General features: G+C 34.5%; 1 protein-coding gene across 1 annotated transcript in view; it reads right to left on the reverse strand.

Annotated features, from left to right (window-relative positions):
* Window positions 1-8,168, reverse strand: part of LOC129255803 (GTP-binding protein Rheb-like) — a 38,789-nt gene extending 30,621 nt beyond the window's left edge. The window contains exon 1 of the mRNA XM_064096603.1: window positions 7,789-8,168. Within this exon, the coding sequence (XP_063952673.1) occupies window positions 7,789-7,852 (64 nt within the window). The 5' untranslated portion in view covers window positions 7,853-8,168. The remainder of the gene's footprint in view (window positions 1-7,788) is intronic.
* Window positions 8,169-21,332: the final 13,164 nt, after the last annotated feature.

Below are 21,332 nucleotides of genomic sequence, written 5' to 3' on the forward strand. Positions count from 1 at the left end.
AAAATTCAATAACTTTTGTTATTTGTTATCCGATTTTGATGAAATTTTCAGCAATTTGCTCAGTGAATTCGACTATATTAAATACTTTCAGCCCGGACCATCCCTTTAATATTCAGTTACATACATGTACAGTACATGTATTACAACAAATCATATTGAGATACTATAGTGTGATTGGTAAATAGCTAGCCACAACAGGGAGGTAATTAAAATATTTTCTTTGACTGTTAAATATATCAACCAGCTGGTCAAATTAATATCATTATCTGTCAATTAGTTCTTTTTTTTTTAATTTGTCACTGCTAAAAAAGATTTCCAAAGTACAGTGTACTCTGCCATAGTGCCATTAGGTTGGCAGTGCACTGACGTTACAGAAATGTGATATAAATTGCAGTGATTAATCATGTCATTAGCATTAAGTGGGAGTATAAATTTCTCACTCAAGTTTAAGACTGCCAGACCATAAGAATACATCCTGAAGATATTGAATCTTATCTTAAGTATCAATCAAATTTTACGCTTAAATGTAATTTAAGGAACTATTTTTTTTTAATGCATGTATGTAGTTTGATATTGACATTTACAAATGGTGAACTTGGACATTCATTGGGCAAAAATGCTAAAAATAAGGTTTAAAAAAGTGTGAAATGAAAAAGGGAGTTAGTACATTATACTTAAATAACGTGATTTTTGCCCATTTTGGTTAGTAACACAAATTACAATATGGTATGCGAATAACATCCTTGTGTTGTTTTTTGTGGAGGGTACATATGGCACTCTTTCATATTAAGATCTAAATGTACCACAAATAGGGAAGATTGGGGTAAATAAGCCCCCTTTTTCATAATTCCAATCATATCTTTTTAGCAAATACATGTAGCAGTAGAAACATGAACAGATGTCAAATATTAGGTCTACAGGACTTAGACATATATTATCCAATAGAAATATGAGAACTAATCAATCTCATTTGCATATATCAATGAGCATTTGACATTAATGCGAGGGGGCCTTGTTAACCCCATCAAAATGGGGCAAATGAGGCCCCTTGGTTAAAAACCATGTTCTGTTGCACGTTGCTATATTCAAAGTAAATTAATTCAGTTGGTTTGACAATCAGTGAACATTTACTACTGTTATTTAAAGGGGAATGAAAACTTTGGAACAAGTAGGCTTGTGTTGAAACAGAAAAATCAGAGAATATAAAGAACAAAGAAAGTTTGAGAAAAATCAGAAAAATAATATAAAGAAAGTTATGAGCATTTGAATATTGCAATCACTATTATGCTATGGAGATCCTCTAATTGGCAATGCGACAAGGATGTGTGATGTCCACTGAACTGGAAATACGTGGAAGTCGTGTTCACCCAAGCAAAACATCACCGGCGAACTCGATAAGTCACGTGACCGCCGCCATTTTGCTAGGTCAATCGTTCGATAACGTGCCGTGGAAGAAAGTAATAAAAAAAGCATGGTATCCATTTTGACATGAAAGTGCACCCCTCGTCCACAGACCGTTATTCATGAGAAGTAATAGCCAAACTCTAGTTTGATTTTTTTTTATAAATTCACTGTTATTTTGTGCTCTTCTGTCCATGGAGCGGGACAGTTCATTGATTTAATAACTATAATATATGTTCGTATTCATAATTCAATATGCATTTATAACTGACACTTTTCTTCACCGATGAAATAAGAACTGTGTATTTTATAAATTTGGGGAAATGTGAAGAATCTTACTTTGGTTGTTTAGTGTATGCAATCAGTATTTATATAGGAAGATCTTCAAATGTATCTTTCAAAATGACTTCTGCATGGGTGTGATAAGATAGCAGAAATTTCTTGCACTGTAGTTCTGTAGCCAATTACCAGGTTGAATATATTGCTTCTTTTTTTTTTAAGGAATAAACTAATGAAGGGATTCTTGCCTTAAGGTACGTAGGACTTTATAGCCTTATTAATTGAATAACTTGAGAAAACTATTTATTTCATTACATACATACATGTATCTGGGTAATTCTTGCATAACTGACATGACATTAATTTCAAAGCATATCACACTCTGGAATTTTACAATTTTCAAATAGTTCTTGCTGAGATTATTTGACTATTTAAATATGCATTATGAATTTTACAAAATTGTAGAGAACAATTGTAGACAAAATGGATGTGACATTCCCATGACATGTCATGTCAGGTCTGTTACACTTACAAGTGCATTTTATGTACAATCGTCCAATAATATTTGGTAAAAGTCACAATTTTAATTGGATGGTGTCTACATTTTTAAAGTAATGAACACTCATGAATTGCCCTTTGCCCTAACTGGAAATGTGTTCATATGTGTATATTACAGTGTAAGCACTATACCTTGCCGTATCATTTTTTTTTTAGTAATACTTCGTGACAAAGGATATTTCTTGGCCTCTGTCAAACCATCACTTAATGTACATAAACTGTGTCCTAAATGAAATGACTAAGGGCATGAAGGCACTTAAACAATGGACTGTGCAGATTTTGTTTATAATTTCTCTTAATTCAGTGAGTACTCCCTTGCCAAGAGTGTGCAATTATTGGTGGACCTTTTCCACTGTAAAGGTACTTGATAAATTGAATGCAATTATACAGGAAATCTGCAGTCCATCTGTGGTTTATACTTGTGCCAGTACGTGCAAATATTTTATAGATTTAACTCAGAATTGTGCAATTACATTTGTATTCATTGATTTGTTGTCACTGCTTGCTTGCTTTAAAAAAAATATTCTTTGCCATTGCCAATCCAATGTGTGTGTATGGGTGCAATTCATTAACTCAGGAATGTTCTTGCTACTTCAGCTTCCTTCTTTTCATTAAGGCAATTGAAAGTATGTGCAAGATGCAATATGTTTTCTCTATAAATATGAAATTAATACTGATGTACTTAGTGTGGCAAAGTTGTATTTTAATGTAATTAAAGGTAAATGCCAGTTTTGGTAACGATCTCAAAATGACTTTTTACAGAATCCAATATAATGACCACCCAAGTGTCGGTTTGTATGAATAAAAAATATGTGCCAAAGGATTCTGGAAGAAATTGTGTAATTGCTGAGAAATAAGCAAAATAAGCGCGGATTCGGGCACTTCCGTCGGGTCTTTATTCCAGCAATAATAATATACTGTCCCACGTGTGCCTATCTGTGTTGGCGATCTTCAGTGTGATCGTTTTTCAGCTTAGATTTTATGATTTCACAGAGTTCAGTTTATGTAACTGTACCAGATCTAGATCCACGATGATATAGTTATATTTAACCTTGGTTTTACAGACTTTCTCACGAAATCAGTGTTTACTGCAACTACTATCATTTAGCTTTAAGCCAATCATGTACAAACATATTTCTATATGCACAATGTACTGGGACCTGGTAATTCATGTACTTTAAAAAAAGGGGTTAAAATATTTGACAAGAGGTAGTGGTCTTGTTGTGCAATTTTTGACATGAGGAATATTTCATACTGACCAGGATATGCATATAACTGGTATGTGAAAATAAGCAAAATTTAAAGTGCCACAACTTTTTAAATGGAATTACCAATTTTTTTTACCATTGCTATGCTTTTCTGATTTGTGCATGCTCTTATTTGTATTAGTAAACTTGTTAGAGTTGACTTGGTTTTGTTTATCCATCACCCATTCCTTTATGTAAAGATGTATTGATGTATATATGTAAGCATACATGTCGTGCAACATCCATGCTCTTCCAAATTAAATTTCATAAGAATTAAAATTCTATTGTGCCCATTTTTATATACACTGTACTTAGTACATATTTCATGACTGAGCACACGAAGGTCCAACTTTGAAGGCTTCATTTAAAAGTAACAACCTTCTTGTCCTCAAACTTCTATTCAATTTTTCACCCTGAATGTGTGATTGAACAGTATGAGAGGGAGGGAAGGGAATATTTACTCAAAATTTATATAGAGAAAGTTGAAATGAGAACGGCAAAATGGTAAAAAGATGGAGAGAGAAAAAAAGAAACAGACGATCAACGAGAAGAGATGGAAAGAAGAGGAAGATCAAAGAGAAAGAGAAAAAGGGGGAAATGGCGAGGGATGAGAAAGAGGTGAGGAGAGAAAGGCGAGACGAGAGGGAGATAATTAAGAGGGCTCGATATAAGGGAGATGGGATATAAGAGGAAATAAAAGAGAGATATAAGGGGGATAGAGAGAAAGGGAAGGTAAGAGAGAGATGAGAAAGAAGAGGAAAATCAGAAAGAAATGACAGAGAAAGGAAAATAATAAAGAGGGAGATCGAGATGATAAAGGGGAGAAATAAGAGAGAGAGGGGCATGAAAGTAGAAATGGAAGAAATAGAAGGGGATGGAGAAAAGGGAGGATAAGAGAGATGGACAGATAAGAGGAAGATCAGAGAAAATGAGAGGAATAGTTGAATGAGAAGGGAGGTTTAAAAAAAGCTAGAGAAAAGGGACATGATTTCTAATCGTTAAAATAATTTTTTGAAATGCAACCAGCTAGTAGGCCTTCATTGTTCAAATTGTAGGCCTACTCAGAAAGCAAATTTGTTGTGGGTCCTTTCTTTGTCAGTGTGCGCGTGAAAAAGGTCGAGCTTTTTATGATTTCATGTCTGTACATGAATACAAAAATGTGACTAAATCAACATTTTCAGTTATGAAAGTATTCAATAATATATAGTTCATGATGTAACAAAGCAAACTTAAACTTTAAACAGCACAAGGAACACTTTCTTTGCGTTCCTTTCTCTTATCTGCATACATGCAGCGTTTGTCGACCAGCCAGTATTGACCTAGCAAAATGGCGGTGCGCTCAGTCGAGCGTGAAGCCAATGCTCTTAGTTGCCGCACGGCTTTGTGTATGTTGGGAATAGGGACACGTATTTTCAGTTCAGTGGTGATGTCACATGTGAACAACTTTCCCTTTGATGGACTGTAAAAAAAATGTCTCTTTTTGCTTTTTCTTATGGTGACACAAACTCTTTATCCATGATTCTTTAAAAATCTGTATTATATGCCCTCCCATAGAAAGAACACAAGATCTACTGATAGATGTGATAAAAGAGGCAGTTTACCTATAAGTGAAATATATACTAAAGTAATGGGGAGAGTTGTTCACAAGTGACATCACACATCTTTGTCACATTGCCAATGTGAAGATCTCTATAGCATTACTGATCACAATATTCCAATGCTCATCATTTTTCTGATTTTTATAAATCTTTCGAAGTTTCGTTGATCTGTTTCTTTGATTTTTCTGTTTTCACACAAGCTATCTTGTTCCAAAGCTTTCATTCTCCTTTAAGGATTTATTTATTCATCCTATCCAATATCATGAAACAAATGATTGTCAGATTGTGTTTTCAATTGTCACAGTTATCTATGTTTCTACATGCTCTATTGGGAATGGACATATTTTGTGTACATACATGTAAGCAAGTGTAGAGATGTCTACACTGCATTTTACTGTTTTAACAGATGTAACCATACAGTGTTAATTAAATTTTAATCCAGAGGGGGGGGGGGGGGCTTGGGCTCATTCGCCCCATCTGGCATGTTAAGTTCATAGGCTTCCAGTCAGAAAGAAAAAGGGAAAGTGGGGAATTTTACTTGTATTTAGTTTGGATGGGAATGTGCAGCTGAAGGTTGTTATAATATAATAAATACTTATAATCAAGTTTCAAATTTTATTATTTGTTAAATGAAAATTTTTATCTATAAATTGTTCTTCAAAACGGCATTTTGTAACGTCGCTTATCGAAGCTACGTCATAACGAAGTGGTTCAAGGGTCAAGCCTATTGTATTTGCGGTGTTTACAAATGGATCAAGGAATCTACATGAGATCGGTAAAGTGAGTGATTGTATTACCGACAGGCCTTGTATTACCGAACGTGCGCATCATGAGCATCAGAAAATAATTCCATACGCTCAAAATTTTGCAACATCCTTTCAAAGAGAACTTGAATAGAAAGATGATGAAAAATTGTCAAAAACACAATTTCAAAGTCTTAATATTCGAAAAACAATAAAATATGGTCAAAATAGCGCATCAGTGACTTTGTTGTTTTCTCAACTTTTCCCATAGAAAACACACGTTCGGTAATACGATACCTTTTTCAAGTGACCAAAATATTTCACATGCGAAGAGGGGTCCGATTGGAAGCTAATATCGTAAATAGGAAAAACGATTTCGGCCAAATTTTTACATATTTATATTTTGTAGGTAATTGTGTATTCATGGTGAAAGTTTGGTGAATTTTATGAGAATAATGTGTTTGATATGATTGAATTCATGAAAAGTGTTCGGTAATACGATCCACTACCATATGGTATGAAATCTCTCATTTTTCATATTTATACTAACATTTTTTCATCCAGGTCTTCATACGCATTAGGCTATGAAGGTTGTATAGATAAATAAAATGCAACAAATTTATGTGATCTGTAGGTTTAAAGATGGATTTCCTAGGGAAATCCATCCATGTTTACATATTCTGCTTTTTGGGGAGGGTTTCAAGGCTTCGTGATGAAAAAGTATATGTCAAAATATTAAAAAATATCATCACAGAGTCCTCAAGGCTATGCCCATATTAGACCAAAAGCTTCGGTCTATGTTATGTTGGTTATGTTGGTTATTCAGCTGAACTCTGTTGGCTTCACTCAGCAAATACAGAGACCGAAGTTCTAGCGCGATGTGTACAGGGGACTAATGGCCATATGTTTATGTGTATTAAGTTCGGATAAAACAGGGCAGTGAAGTTGCGCGACAGCCGAGGTAAGTCACTGTTTTTGTTCCTTTTAACTTGATTTTCCCCGTGTTTTTTTGGCAATTAATGCCAAGAGGGAATATTAATTTGCATTTCGGTCGCATTAATTTTCATAAGTTTGATTCATTAAAGACAAAAATTGAAGAGCCCCGACGGGGGGATTTTGCTTTGTAAGTCCCCTAATGGTGGCTGCACGATAGCGAGCCGTCTGTGTACGAGGAGAAATTAGAAAAAATGTTTAAAAAACTCCACGAAAACAGACGGCTGCCAGCTGTCTATGCCCATACTGTATGCCCCATTATCAAGGATTTATTGAAATTTGACAAGCAAAAAAAAAGGTTAAAATTAAATCACCCAAAATTGGAGAATATGGACCCATGTTTAAGGCCAGACTAAAAATTGGGCCATGGACCCAAGTTTAAGGCCAGTATCTAAACATTGGGGCCGTGTTTAGGGATTTTCCAGCATATAAAACCATACCCCATCATGTTTAGGGATTTCTTCCAGACCAAAATTAATAAGCAACCCATTCCTGCGGCACATCCCCATATGCCTTGATTTCGCCTTGAGCCCTCTCTCAATCCCCTATCTCACTTCCCCATGTTTTATACACAGCTGCGTGCCGATGTGCGATGGTTTACTTACTCAACGACAACGCTATAGTGGGCGTCCTTCCCCATGAGCAATTTTTATTGGGCGTTTGGCCGTTTGGGAGCATTTAAAAAAATCGCTGAAATGTCCAATCTTTCCCTTTTAATTAGTTTTATTTTAGTAAAGGTACTCCTGAAACACTGCCCTGCACTTGTACCGCCTACATACACTGCATTAGCCCTGCCACCGGTGCCAAATTATGCAGCCACGGCCAAGCTAACACCACCAAAGTTCACAACACTACGCTGCACAGCACAGCCTGCACGAATGCCACTAGTTCAGATGCACAGCACTCGGAGTCAGATCACACTAACAACACTCAACAGTATTAAACAGCAACTAATTTTCTTTAACTTACCGACTGATCGGAATCCCATAACAGCAATTTGTCGCGCTTTGGTATCAGGAGGCATCTTTGACATGTTATATACAATTATAATATTACATAAAATGAATTATATTACATAAAATAGGTCTGTTGCAGCAGGATTTGTGGGACACAGAACAGGATTTTCTCGTACACAAACGATAAAGTTTTCTTAGACTACTTTTCAGACTTAGCAATTATGTGCTAGTATAATTATAACGATGGCAATTTTTCAGTACTTGTCCGGAGAGATGTCCGGCAGCCCCGCCGGCCCCGGTTCCAGCATTCCCTGCCTTGATTTTACACTCGTCCTTCTACTTTAATGTATTTCTTTCTTACTTACTTTCTTACTTTCTCCCTTTCTTAATTCCAGTTTCTCTTTTTTCGTTGTTGTGTATGTGCATGATATGGGCGCCCCGCGTGCATCGATCGATCGATCATGCCCCCCACCCCTCAGAGGATTTTGCCGCGCGTGATGAAAATGCAAAAAAGGGGATAAGGGAAAAAGAAAGGAAAAGGGAAAGAAAGGAAAGGAAAAGGATAAGAAAGAATATTAAAGAGGTGATATGGAAACGGAAAGGGATTGGCCCTATTAGGGCTACAATAATGTGAGAAGAACCATTCCGAAATTCCGCACTCAGAAGGGACCGGGGGGTCATAAAGGAACGGGAAATAATGGAGATAAATTAAAAGTCAAAGAAAGGAAAATGATGAAATACTATATTAGGTGCTAAACATAATGTCAAAATCTCTAATGATTAGAATTTCATTTTCAAAAGCTTTAGACCAATACGTACAGTTGCTTGCTTCGCTAGCTCTCGGGACTTTTCAGAAATTTTCCCATGCAAATTTGCCATAATTATGTTTGCCCTTCATTTTTACGCCACTGCGTATAATTATATATACGATTAGGCTACTAGCCCCGAAAATGGCTGAATCTCGATCTTTAAAGGGCAAGTCGACCTTAGAAAAATGTTGATTTTGATCAATATAATGCTAAAAAATTCATCTAAATCGGATGTAAAAAAAAAGTTGAGACATTTTTAAGTTTTGCTACATTTATAGTTATGCGCACGATTTAGTCACATGAAAATGACAGAATCGATGATGATCCTCACTCACTATACTTCTTTTGTTTTTTATTGTTTGAATTAGAGGTCTAGACAATGTTTTGATTTTTACAGATTTTACAATACTAAGGACCAATATGAACCATCCCATGAAATGTTAAACAATGGTAATTTCAAATGTTTAGGAAGAAAGTAAAACTTTCACATTTAGGACAATAAATTATAATTTTTCATATTTCATATGAAAAAATGCAAAAAAAAATATGGTGAGCTAGTGAGTGATGTCATCAGTTCCCTCATTTGCATAACGACCAGGATGTGCATATCCTATTTTGTGAAACTAAGCGAAACTTAAGAATGTTATAACTGTCTTATTTTACATCCGATTTGATGAAATTTTCAGTGTTATACTTGTTCGATTTTTTTTCTTCTTTTTTTAAAATCAACTTGTTTTTGATGGATCTCGAGAAGTTCGGGGATCGGCATTTATGAACCCTGGACCACACTCATCATAGCACTCAAGGGTTTCTTTCTTTCCTTCTGACCTTCTTTACTTCCTTCCTTAATTCCTTCCTTCCTTCCTTAATCCTTCCTTCCTTTCTTTCCCTTTTTTCTTTCCATGCATCTGACCTTCTTTCCTTCCTTTCTTTCTTTCATTTCAAAATTTCGCTTAATTCTATATAACAGTTATTCACATCCTGGATAGTATGGGGACTGATGACATCACAAACTCATTACTTTTTTATTATCATTTTTTTGCTTTTGATTTTATTACATGAAATGTGTAATATTTTGATTTTCTCCTCGATCATTGTCATGAGAAACAAAATGGTCAGTCAAGTTTGTACTTAAAGTGTCAAAGTGTATATTTCAAACATTTAAACAAAAACAAAAGCCTATATGAGGGACATCATCTAATCTCTATTGGTGAGGCGTGCATAAAACTGTTTTGTGAAAAATAAGTCAAACTTTGAAATGACATAGTTATTTTACATCTAATTTTGATCAAATTTTCAGTGCTGCTTGTTTGATTTATAATTTTTTCAAAATTTTTGGGTGGATCGACCCGGGCCGCGGACTTAATTGACCTTTAGAAATGCATCATCACATTCTTTCACTGTTTTTCTTTGTCTTCTTCTTTAAAAGAAGTGTATAGGCCTATATAGATACATAGCTCTTTAAAGGGACTATAGTAGCCTAATGTGGGAAATTTTTGGCCAAAAATAGGGAATAAAAAAATACTGAAAATGTAGCTATAGCCTGACCTTGCTATTTGAACGGTCCCAAATTCTTATTCGCAAAATTGATGCGAGTTTGGAATCGTCAGAAATGCACTCCATCCCTTCCCAAATAGCACCCCCCCCCCACAACCAGCGCCCCCCCCCCCCACCCTCCATGTATACAACATCCAGAGCCCCGCCCGAGCCTATATAGCCTAGCCACATGCAGGTCAAAATAGAAAATACAATAATTGTAGTTTAGGTCTTTTAAATAGACTATTACACGTATTGCATGCATGGCGCCTATCGCCGGTATAGACTTTCAGTGAAAACCACCGGCCTTAAAAACTGGGAACAGTCCGGGAACTGTAAAGTCTCCTCATACAAATGTACAATAGGCTTTTGCTGGACTAATCAAGACGTTGAATATATACTACTCATTGAGGTGAGGTGAGTTTCTTGTTATATGTTAAATTGGTATTTAGTCAGGCATTGATACGAAACGGTGGGATTTAGGTCGCCGCCTCCGCCACAGAGCAGAGTCACAGCCACAGAGTTGGGGGCGCGGTCCCCACAGGTCTCTGGCCATACCTGGCCCTTGCGCCGTTGGCGTTGCGGGAGTGAGTACATGAGTGCGGGTACGGTTTACCGGTATAACTTAAACTTTAATAAAGCCATGGGTTCGGGGTTTATTTTCATTTGGTCTAATGTAACTAAGATCAAATGCCAATTCGTCCAATTGCCAACTCGTCTACTATCATTTGGTCTAGGCTATCATCAGTTCGTCCGATATAGAACTTAGTCTTACTCTTAGATTAGAAGTCTACTTCCCATTTTTAGCCATTTATTTACTGCCATTGGCATATGATATTAGGCATTACATGATACTGTATAGGCCGAGTCTAGATCTATTTTAATTTTAGATCCAAATCTAAATCCAGATTTAATCCACATTTGGTCCAAATTAGTAAAGCCTCTAAGTCTAACTTAATAAGGCTTAGACTTAGAGCCGGGGGGGGGGGGGGGGGCACTTACATTGACGAGTGGATACCATCATCACCATGCGCGACCTAAAAACACGTAAAAAGGTAGACAGCTGGCAGCCGTCCGTTTCGCCTTTCGGGGAGTTTTTTAACATTTAAATTTTTTTTAATTTCTCCTCGTACACAGACGGCTCGCTATTGTGCAGCCACCATTAGGGGGTTAACAATGCAAAATCCCCCCGACAGGGCTCATCGATTTTTGTCTTTATTTCATAAAAATATATAAAAGAACTACCAAAATAAAGATTATTCCGTTTTGGCCTGATATTCACCAAAACGGGGAGAAATAATCTTAAAAGGAGAAAAAACAGTGACTTCGGCTGTCGCGCAACTTCACTTCCCTGTTTTATCCAAACTTAATACATAAACATATGGCCATTGAGTCCCGGCCTTTACAGATCGAGCTAGAACTTCGGTCTCTGTATTTGGTGAGTGGCCAATGGAGTTCAGCGGAACAACCAACATAACAGAGACTGAAGCTTTTGGTCTAGTAAAAAGGATGTCTTTTTCAAGATAGGGCATGTTACATAAGTTACGCAACGTAATGTGACAAAAAAATGAAGATCATCAAATATCAATTAATTTGGTATCATTTGAAAGCTCTTAAAGAGACCTTTCAAATGATACAAAGAACTATTATTTTCTGATTATAAAGTTATTCCAGTTAAGGACGTTCCACAGTTAAAGTGAAATCCATGACATTTTCACCAAACTTTGCACATAGATACTTTAAAACCTTAATATTCGAAATATGCAAAAATTAACATAGGTCCATGTGCTTGATTTTTTGCTATAGAGCTTCAAAGTTCACCCAAATTGACGTTCTTAAGAATTGCGCATTCAAAAGAATTTGGCATTTTTAGACCGCCCGAGATTACTACAATGAGTTTAAACCTCTATTTCTCAGTCAAAATACATGAAAAAATCATCAAATTTCGCAAGAGAGTTAATAATTGTATCGTTAGAAAGGAAAATCTATTTATATTGCTATTTGTTTGCAATTTTAAGTTTAGCAGCACTGTCAGTTCTTAAACATGGCGTAAAAGATAACAAAATCCCAATCTGAAAAATGTAAAATTTCAGTAACAAACTACAAACGTACAATAAATGCTGCACTTTATTCAAAATCCATGTCATTTTCACCAAAATTTGCAGAGTTGTAGAGGAAGGTATACCTATGAGGTACAAACATTAAAAAATAGAGGTTCATGTGCTTGTTTTTAAAGTATCAGCATTTTTATTAGAGCAAATGTGATTTTTAAAACACAAAAAATGCGCCGAATGCTTAGTATATATGTGAAGAAAAAATCAAAACCACTCTACCATTTATTCAAATTCGGGGTAATATTCGTGATTCTTGGCAGCACTGCAGAGTAAAGTATTTTGAAATTGTAGAGAATCTTTTTTTGAATGGTCCATGGAATAATTCCGTTTTTAGCTTCATAAAATAACGCATCGGATCTACAGTTAAAGTGCAGAAGATGAGAAAAATCATTTCATACCCGCAGCTTATTAACCACATGTTCATCCATTGTGACGTCAGCGCGCAGAGTGTAAACTATGCGCAGATCATAATGCGCACAAACATAACTGTGGAACGTCCTTAAAGTCACGCATACTCATCCAAATTTGTGGTCATTGTCTTGCAGTATTAAAAGTCAATGGAATACAGAACCGATTTTTGTGACCATTTTGAACCCAAGTCTTCAACAGGCTCTAACTTCTTTGTTTTTTAGCCCTTTGAAGTAATTTAGGTATCAATGGAAAGGTGAAAGAAAGCTCAATTGATGATAAATCATGTCAATTTGTAATTTTTCTTCTTGATATGTGTAAAATAATTTCTTCTAATTAATTCTAATTAATTATGCAAAATAACAATTACTCGCCTCTTTTTTTTTGCCAAATGAAGGTGATCATGATAGATGATTTATATAATTTAGTTGGCATCAAAACAGCATCATGTAGATAATTTCCCTAATGAATTTGTTTAAAGTATTTTTTTTTGTAATTTCTAATGTATTACTTTGTTTTCTGATATAAATTACAAGCTCTTTTTCAACTTTAGTATTGTATACATGTATGTACGGGGGTCTTTTTTATATGTGAAAGTTATCATTCCTTTTGTACTTTGTGTATGTGCTATTTTCTGATGTATTTGATTGTTTCACCAATGCCTTATGTATTCTATTGTTTCAACAATTTGTTACGTAGCTTTTGATTTTAGAGACAATGAACATTTGATTACAATTTTTTTAGGAGGGATGAGCCAAGTGTAAAATATGTATGTACATGTAGCATTGTATGCAATTTATTACAAGTATCAAGAAGGATAAAAATGAAGATTTCAGTTTTCAATGCATTTCTTAGATTTGTTTACATGTACATACATTGTATTACAAATGCCCTGTTTTAGCTCTCTTTTTTAAAGAAAAATAAATAAATTCAGATTCTAGAGTGAAATCACTGCACATAAATGTACACAATTTTTTACACATACTTCCATGCTATTATGAAACAAAACAAAAAATAGCAAGATTTTGTGGGAAAGATCTTAACAATCCAAACTTACCAATCTCCCCATTCATGAATAGACTTGAAAGGCACCAAATTATTAGTTGAAGCCAAAAGAAAAGGAAAAGAGTGGTCTATTTCTTTCAAAACAAAACAAAAGACAACCAGGAAAAAACAGATCAAAGCTCCAAACAAAAACAGACATCAAAGCTCCAAACAAATACTCAAAACAAGAGAAACAAAAGTGACACAAAAACTTGTACCAATCCCATCCCCATTTTCCAGTTTAAAACAACCTGCACCCCTAACGAAAAAAGAAAAGGAAATAAAATGAAGAAAAAAAAAAATCAAAATTAATGAAATAGAAATAAAATCATAAATACAGGACTTAGACCCATCTGGAAATGAAATATTCTTTCCTCTGAATTGTCATGTATATTCTTACAAGAGTGGAAAAAATATATAAAAAATAAGCAACATAGTTCTTGCATTATAATAAAAAAATCAACATTTAAGATATTCCCCTTTCAAAAGCAAATCCAGTCTCCAAATAATGAAACATGATAAAAAAATAAAATAAAAATAAACAACGTAATTTTTGCATTTTTATTAAAAAGTCAACATTTATGATATTCCCGTTTAAAAAGCAAATCCAGTCTCAAAATAATGAAACATTGAAAAGTTTCCAAATTTTCTACACAAAAAAAAAAAACACTAGGTTTTAAGAAGGTGACTAAAAATCCTGCTATTGAAAACTTATACAAAAAAAAGTTTAGATATATCAGAAACCAAGCAGTGTGAAAAATGGTCTGATGATCTAAATGTAGATCTACATGTAAGTTTTTTTATCCAATGGCAAAATAGATTTTTGACTATTGGGTTACTTTGGATTAAAAAATCAGAATGTTCCAGTATAAGTTTATTCACTGTTGTATATCAACTAATTAATGATTGTTTATTTAAGATACATGTAGGTGTGAAGAATTCACCATTTTAACTGAACCACAAACTTTGATACACTTATTCTGTTTATGCCCTATTGTTTCTAAATTTTGGACGGATGTAAATACTTCGTTGAATTTCCACAATATAAATTGTCACAAATTTTCAAATATTGATATATATGTTTTGGTGTTCCAAGTAAGTTTCAACATCTCTCAAACACAATAATTTTATTTGCAAAATACTTCATTTTCAGAACAAAATGTCAAGAAGGACAACTTTTGTTAGCTTTATTCATAAATGAGTTGAAATTTGTTGAAAATGTTGAAAAGTTTATTGCTTTTAAAAAGGGCAAGGAGATGCTACATTATAAAAAATGGAGACCGTTTACTAATTTTGAACTAAGTTGAGACTTACTTTTATTTGTTATGTATTTAATGATGTACTGTACTTTATCTTCATTACGATGAATATTGATATATCTTGTTAAGTATCTTGTGGTACACGATGAATATTGTACCTATATTTGGTTTTATTGAAGCAATAGAGATTCAAAAAAGAAAAAAAAAACACTATATATTTTGCAATTTAATGTAAAAAGTCCCAAAAACCCAGTTTCCAAATGATGAAACATGACTGAACAATTAACCACCTTGACTCTTGAGTCACATAACCTTGGGAGGAAAAAATATTTTTGTGACAAAATGAAATATCAGAATAATAATCTACGGTATAATGACAGACATTTTCAGAAAAAGGCACAATATTATCAAGTAACAAAGAATTCAGATCCAGTTCAATCCAGCATGAACGCTCCCGTCACCCAGCCCTCCACGTCGGGTAGCTCGACTGCCGAGAGACCGGCGGGAGCCCACCGCATCTGGCAGCTTGACTGCCGAGAGACAGGCGGTGACAAGGGTAGCTTTCAACTCTTTTATCTGGCCTGCGTTTTTTAAAAATCGGTTCATTTTTGTTTTATTTTGAAGATGAATAGTTAAAGAAAGACTAAATATCCTTGTTTCCTTTTTCTACTCATCACAAAATTTCGATCATTTATGCATCCAAAAATTTGACGAACTTTCAAGCTCCATACTTGACAGGCGAGTATCCATATTGAAACTTACAGAAAGTGCACATTGTTGACTGTCTGAAAAAAGGTACAAGATCGCATGCCACTATGTGCGCATGCGCATTAAACCCCATTTTCGAGGAGATGCCACTTGCAGCAAAACCCGCGCGAAACCGATGCAGCCAAAACCAGCGCTTGCGATGCAGCAGCATTCGCACATACCTAAATGAGGATGTCAAAAACACTCAAATGTAAAATAATGAAAAAAAGTATCTATTTCGCTTGGAAAGCTACATGTATACGTGTTTAGGGTCAAATTGCGAGGGTATAAAAAATAAGACTAAAATGTTTCATAAAGGATGTACTTTTTGCCCCAACAGTCAACGCTACATGTTACTTTAGAGCACGATTTGCGCGAGGTGTGGGAGGTGGGGCCGTACAGCCCGTACTAACTAAACCCAATGATGTTGGTAAAGGTAAAACCGACGACCGACGTCCGTGACATAACAATTAAAATATTGCTGTACTTGTTTAGGGGTTCAATTCAGGGAATACTTGCCAAGAGTATCGTTTTGCCAATAATTGTCTAATTACCAATATGTCTACTATCATTGGTCTATCATCTATTTGTCCTTTATTCACATGGTCTAATTGCCATTCTGTCTAATAACCAGTTGGTCCAATAGCCATTTAGTCCATAAACCAGTTACCATCGTAACTATGGAAATCCATCAGTGTTATAATATTTTCTACAGAAAATTTGCACAATGTCCTTTGTATTAAAACTTAGAAGTACAAATGAATTTTCAGTAAAACAATGAATGCATGAATATACATCATAGTTGGAAAATATTTTGAACAAACATGCCTAAATAGATGCTGACGTTGCTGGCCATCCATAGTATTGATTGATCATATCAAACGCAACGGAGCCCTGATATCCACCATTCATCCCTCTCAATCCAGCCAAACACTTTCAATGTCTACTCCACTGCACTCACCTCATAATATGTGAACCAATGTCTTTGTCTTCATTTATTTTTTTACTTACTAATCTATTAATTTGTTTATTTTGATTTGCCTCATTACAATGATGAAATTAATTTCAATTCAATTTATTTTCCACATATTGAGTACAAAATATACAATATCAGATTATATTATCAGTAGTTTCAGTAGGCCTACAATCAAATACATACACTGTACATACATGTAGATAATAACAATTCAAGTATAATAAATAGTTACAATATAATATTATTACATAAAAAAGACATAGAAGATTAAAATGTGGAGGGCATTGACAAAGGCCATATTGATCTATTAAGGTCAATCCATAATGAAAAAAAATGGAATACATAAATTAGATATGAGAAAAAAAGATACTTGACCTGAAAACCCCAGACAGAGCAAAAGAAAGTAAGAGACGAATAAAGGGGAGGGAGAGGCAAGTATAAAACTACATTAAGGAGTATGAAGGGAAATTTTATATTTTCGTTTGAAAGACAGGAGTGTGGGGGAATGTTTGAGTTCATTCGATCAAGAATTCCAAAGTTTTAGTCCGGCATATTGAATAGTGTTTTGTGAAAATGTGTATTTGAAATTTGGAATAAAGAGATCATTAGCTTGTCTGGTTTAATAGACGACCAGTAAGTGATTTATTTTGTGCAAAACATTAAGAAAGTTAGGCAAGAGATTATTGTAATAAGAATACATAAATATAGCAGTTTGTTGATTATTAATTTGATCTTTAGTGAGTATTTTACATATGGCAAAAAATGGTGCTGTATGTGTACGAGGGTTAGAGTTTGTGATAATATACAAATAATGAATGTTTATGAGTGCAATGGACAGAATACTTCATGAGGTGAAAGATGAAATGATCCATTCAACAAGGCGCAATTATCTGATCTTAAATTTCACTCTAGTCCCACATACTGATATTCATGTTAGTAAAGTGTTTACCAGTCCCATGATATGATTTCTTTCATTCTTAAGTTACAGTATGCAAACAGATGAACAGAAATTAAGCTTGTCGGTTGATAAATGAAACATTAAACATTTATGCTTATGAATACATGTAGGTACCTGTTTAGGCATTTTGATATTGGACAATATATAATAACTCAAAAACTACTGGGAACTGCAATATCCTGCTTTCTAGTCAGCTGTACTCCCCCAAAGTGAAAACACCCCCAAAGTGAAAACACCCTTGAGATCCTTGAAGCATCAGCATTAGATACATTCTTTATAATGATGATGGCACTAGAGATGGATGATTAATTGGACAGATAATATTGTATCTAGCTACCCAGCAGGTATCCTTTTCACTGCCTCCCCATTGAAAAAAAGACAGTATCTACATGTACATTTTGCACATGTTGAGATATTAAGCATTTTGTGTTTTTTCAAAAGCTGCTCAAAACTATTTTATTTCTTATTATTCGTTTATCATCAAAATTATTGAGTATATATGTGCCTATTTAAGGCTCCCAAAACAAATATTTTTTTTCTTTTTTTTTACATATTGAAGAAATGTACCATAGATAGGCCTACTCATGGAAAGTCAAAGCGAATGCTCGGTTTCTCCATGGAAAAACGCAGTACGTGTATCTACAGATGGACCAGAATTCCATTCAGTTTTATTATCACTCGCTTCGTTACCATGAAATACTGTCATTGTGTATTTCAAGGGGAAAATAATAAGTTAGATACACAGAGGGCGCCCTGATGAAAATGAGTTTAATTAACACGTTCTTCATCTGTGGGTACTGCATTTTTCCATGGGAAACTGAGTATTTGCTTAAAATCTACATTTACAACAAAAGTCAAAACATAACAACAAAATTTGTATGGGGGGTTTAGGCCTAAAATAGGCATTCTACTATTTGATGATAAAGGAATACTTGAGAAAAAAAATAGTATGGAGCGACTTATAAAAAAAGTTAATACTTACCATCTTATCTTGTGCAAAATGTAGATATTGCGTTTTGCCGATTACTTAAAAGTTGCTTTTCAGAAAGCAATTAGAAAAACTGGATGTGTCATGTGAAAAAAAGTGGCTTACTGACTACTTTTCTGAAAAAAAAAAATTGAAAAAAAAAAGTCAGACACTGCATTTTTCCATAGAGGTGCAGTGTAAAGATGGATAAATGTACCTGCTGGATAGTTAGAGACAATATTATCTCTCCAATCTATCATCCATCTCTAACATCTTCATCATCAAGAATGTATGATGCTTCAAGGATCTGAAGGATGTATCCATTTTGGGGGAGTACAGCTTACTAGAAGGCAGGATATTGCAGTTCCCAGCAGTTTTCTAATAATGAGTTATTATATAATGCCCAACATCAAAATGCCTAAACAGATATCCTACCTAATCATGAGCATATATGTTTAATTTTTCATTTGTTAACTGATGAGCCTAATTTCTTTTCATCCGTTTGCGTGCTGTAACTTAAGATTGGAAGAAATCATGTATCATGGGACTGATAAACACTTTACTAACATGAATATCAGTATGTGGGACTGGAGTGAAATTTCAGATCAGATAATTGGTATCTTTGGAAGAGTTTTAAAAGGTATCCGTGAAGAAATAAAATATCATCATTGGTTTTAACATATGTTGTCAATATCATACTAATAATTAACATACACGAAAATCAGGTAAAACAAATAATTGTCCGGGGGTCAAATTCAAGGTCAAAGTAAAGGTCAAAGGTCATGACCTTATAAATCGCTCCAATACATTATTTGATGCATGTTTTGGATTCCTCTCTGAATTTCCTTTTGAATGGTACCAGTTTCGTGAAAATTGGTCAATACGTTACGACGCAATGGCCATTGAAAGTTGAAGGTCACGCCCATTTTTGTCAAAACAAGGAGAAAAGGGCGGGCCGTAGCACGAGAACCGACGGGCAGATTGGACTAATTTTTGTTTGTTTTGTGCTTGGGCCATTGGGAATTTTATGTGTACCAAATTACAACGAATTCTGAGAGGGTCGGGTGCAAAATTGCACATTCATTGGGTGAATTGGCATGGAATGACCCTTACCTTTCCCTAATTTATTTAATGACAAATGTGTTTGTTTTTATTCTGTTCATTCGTTGAATATTCAATTGATTTACCTGATTTTGATTAAATCATTTTCATGTATAGTATCAAAATAGCAGAGGCGTTACGAGGGGGTAGGCAGGGGGCAAATGCCCCAAACTTTTCAATAGCGGGGCGGGGGGATGGAGAAGAAAAGGGAAAATTTTGATAAGAAGAAGCCAAGAAGGATATAAAAATAGAGATTTGGATAAAAGAAATCTGTAACTAGGGTCATTGATTAAGGTTAATAAAAAATATTCAATTGAAAAAAAATATGAAATTTATTGAAACCATCTTGCTCATTTTCAGAAATAAAGTGGTACATGATACCCTATCAATGCCAAGGGTTGAATTTTCACAAATGAATAACAAAAATCCACAAGAATAAAGTGGTACATGATACCCTATCAATGCCAAGGGTTGAATTTTCACAAATGAATAACAAAAATCCACAAGATTTCATTGTCTGTTGAGCCATATATATGTAAAAAATATTTCCAACGTATTTCAGTCAAACTTCATAAAACTGTAAACACACTCTTTATACCAAACTGATCCACATAAATGATCAGCATCATCAGCTACGTTGGCTCAATCTAGAGGCTGCACCCAAATCCAAAAAAAAAGATCACCATCTTGAGCAAAAAGCTTGAAGTAGTTAAACCACACAGTCTCGTCAACTGTAGACCCAGTCCTTGAAGCGCAAAATCTTTAGATTAAAAACCATGGCTGTACGCATAAATTATTTTTCTGGGGGGTGGGGGTGCAGGACACATGAATTTTTCAAAGAAACTTTAATGGGGAGAGAAGCAACTGTGATACTGGGGCAAAAATACCCTGTACCACCACTGGTGAATATATAAGAAAATAAATCTTTTTAAATCAATAAACTAAAAGGCTAAGATAATTCTAATTTTCTTAATGGGGGAGTGAAAGTCTGTTTGTGGTCTCTCAGTGACTGTGTGTTATAAATACATAGTCTTAAATATATGTTTTCAGATATCTACTAATACTACAGAGAATAAATTGACCGAAAATTGTATATAGATAGAAACTAAATACGTTTTGAGAGGAAAAGTAATTGTTTTCTACATTATTAACGTAATTATTGTGGTATAAATGTATAGAGTAGATAATTAACATTTTATTATGTGGGTCTATATTACTAGACTGCACAGCATTATAGGTCAGGAAGCTGGCCAGGTATGAGTAGTTGAGAACTTGAGATAGCTATTGGTTCGTATCTGCTTTAAATAATGTACCTACATGTATTATCATAATAATAAATGCCTCTGTACCAGCCATAATAATAAGTACACCTGAAATTAAATAAAATATTCTCTTTAAGCCAAAGATTTGGAAATGTTAAAGGAACCCAAGTAGAGCAGCATTTTCGAAATTATTTCAGGCTAATAGAAATTATTACTTGTGTACAGTATATTTTTACAAGAAATGATGATTAAAGCAAAAATTTTGAATTGACCCCCCCACTCGAAACAATACCCCAAACGTCTATTTATCATTTAATGATGATGAAAAATTTGATCTGGTGGACTTGAGTAACTCAAGTCATATGAAATTCATTCA

The sequence above is a fragment of the Lytechinus pictus genome, chromosome 3 (genome assembly GCF_037042905.1).
Source record: "Lytechinus pictus isolate F3 Inbred chromosome 3, Lp3.0, whole genome shotgun sequence".
NCBI lineage: Eukaryota > Metazoa > Echinodermata > Echinoidea > Temnopleuroida > Toxopneustidae > Lytechinus > Lytechinus pictus.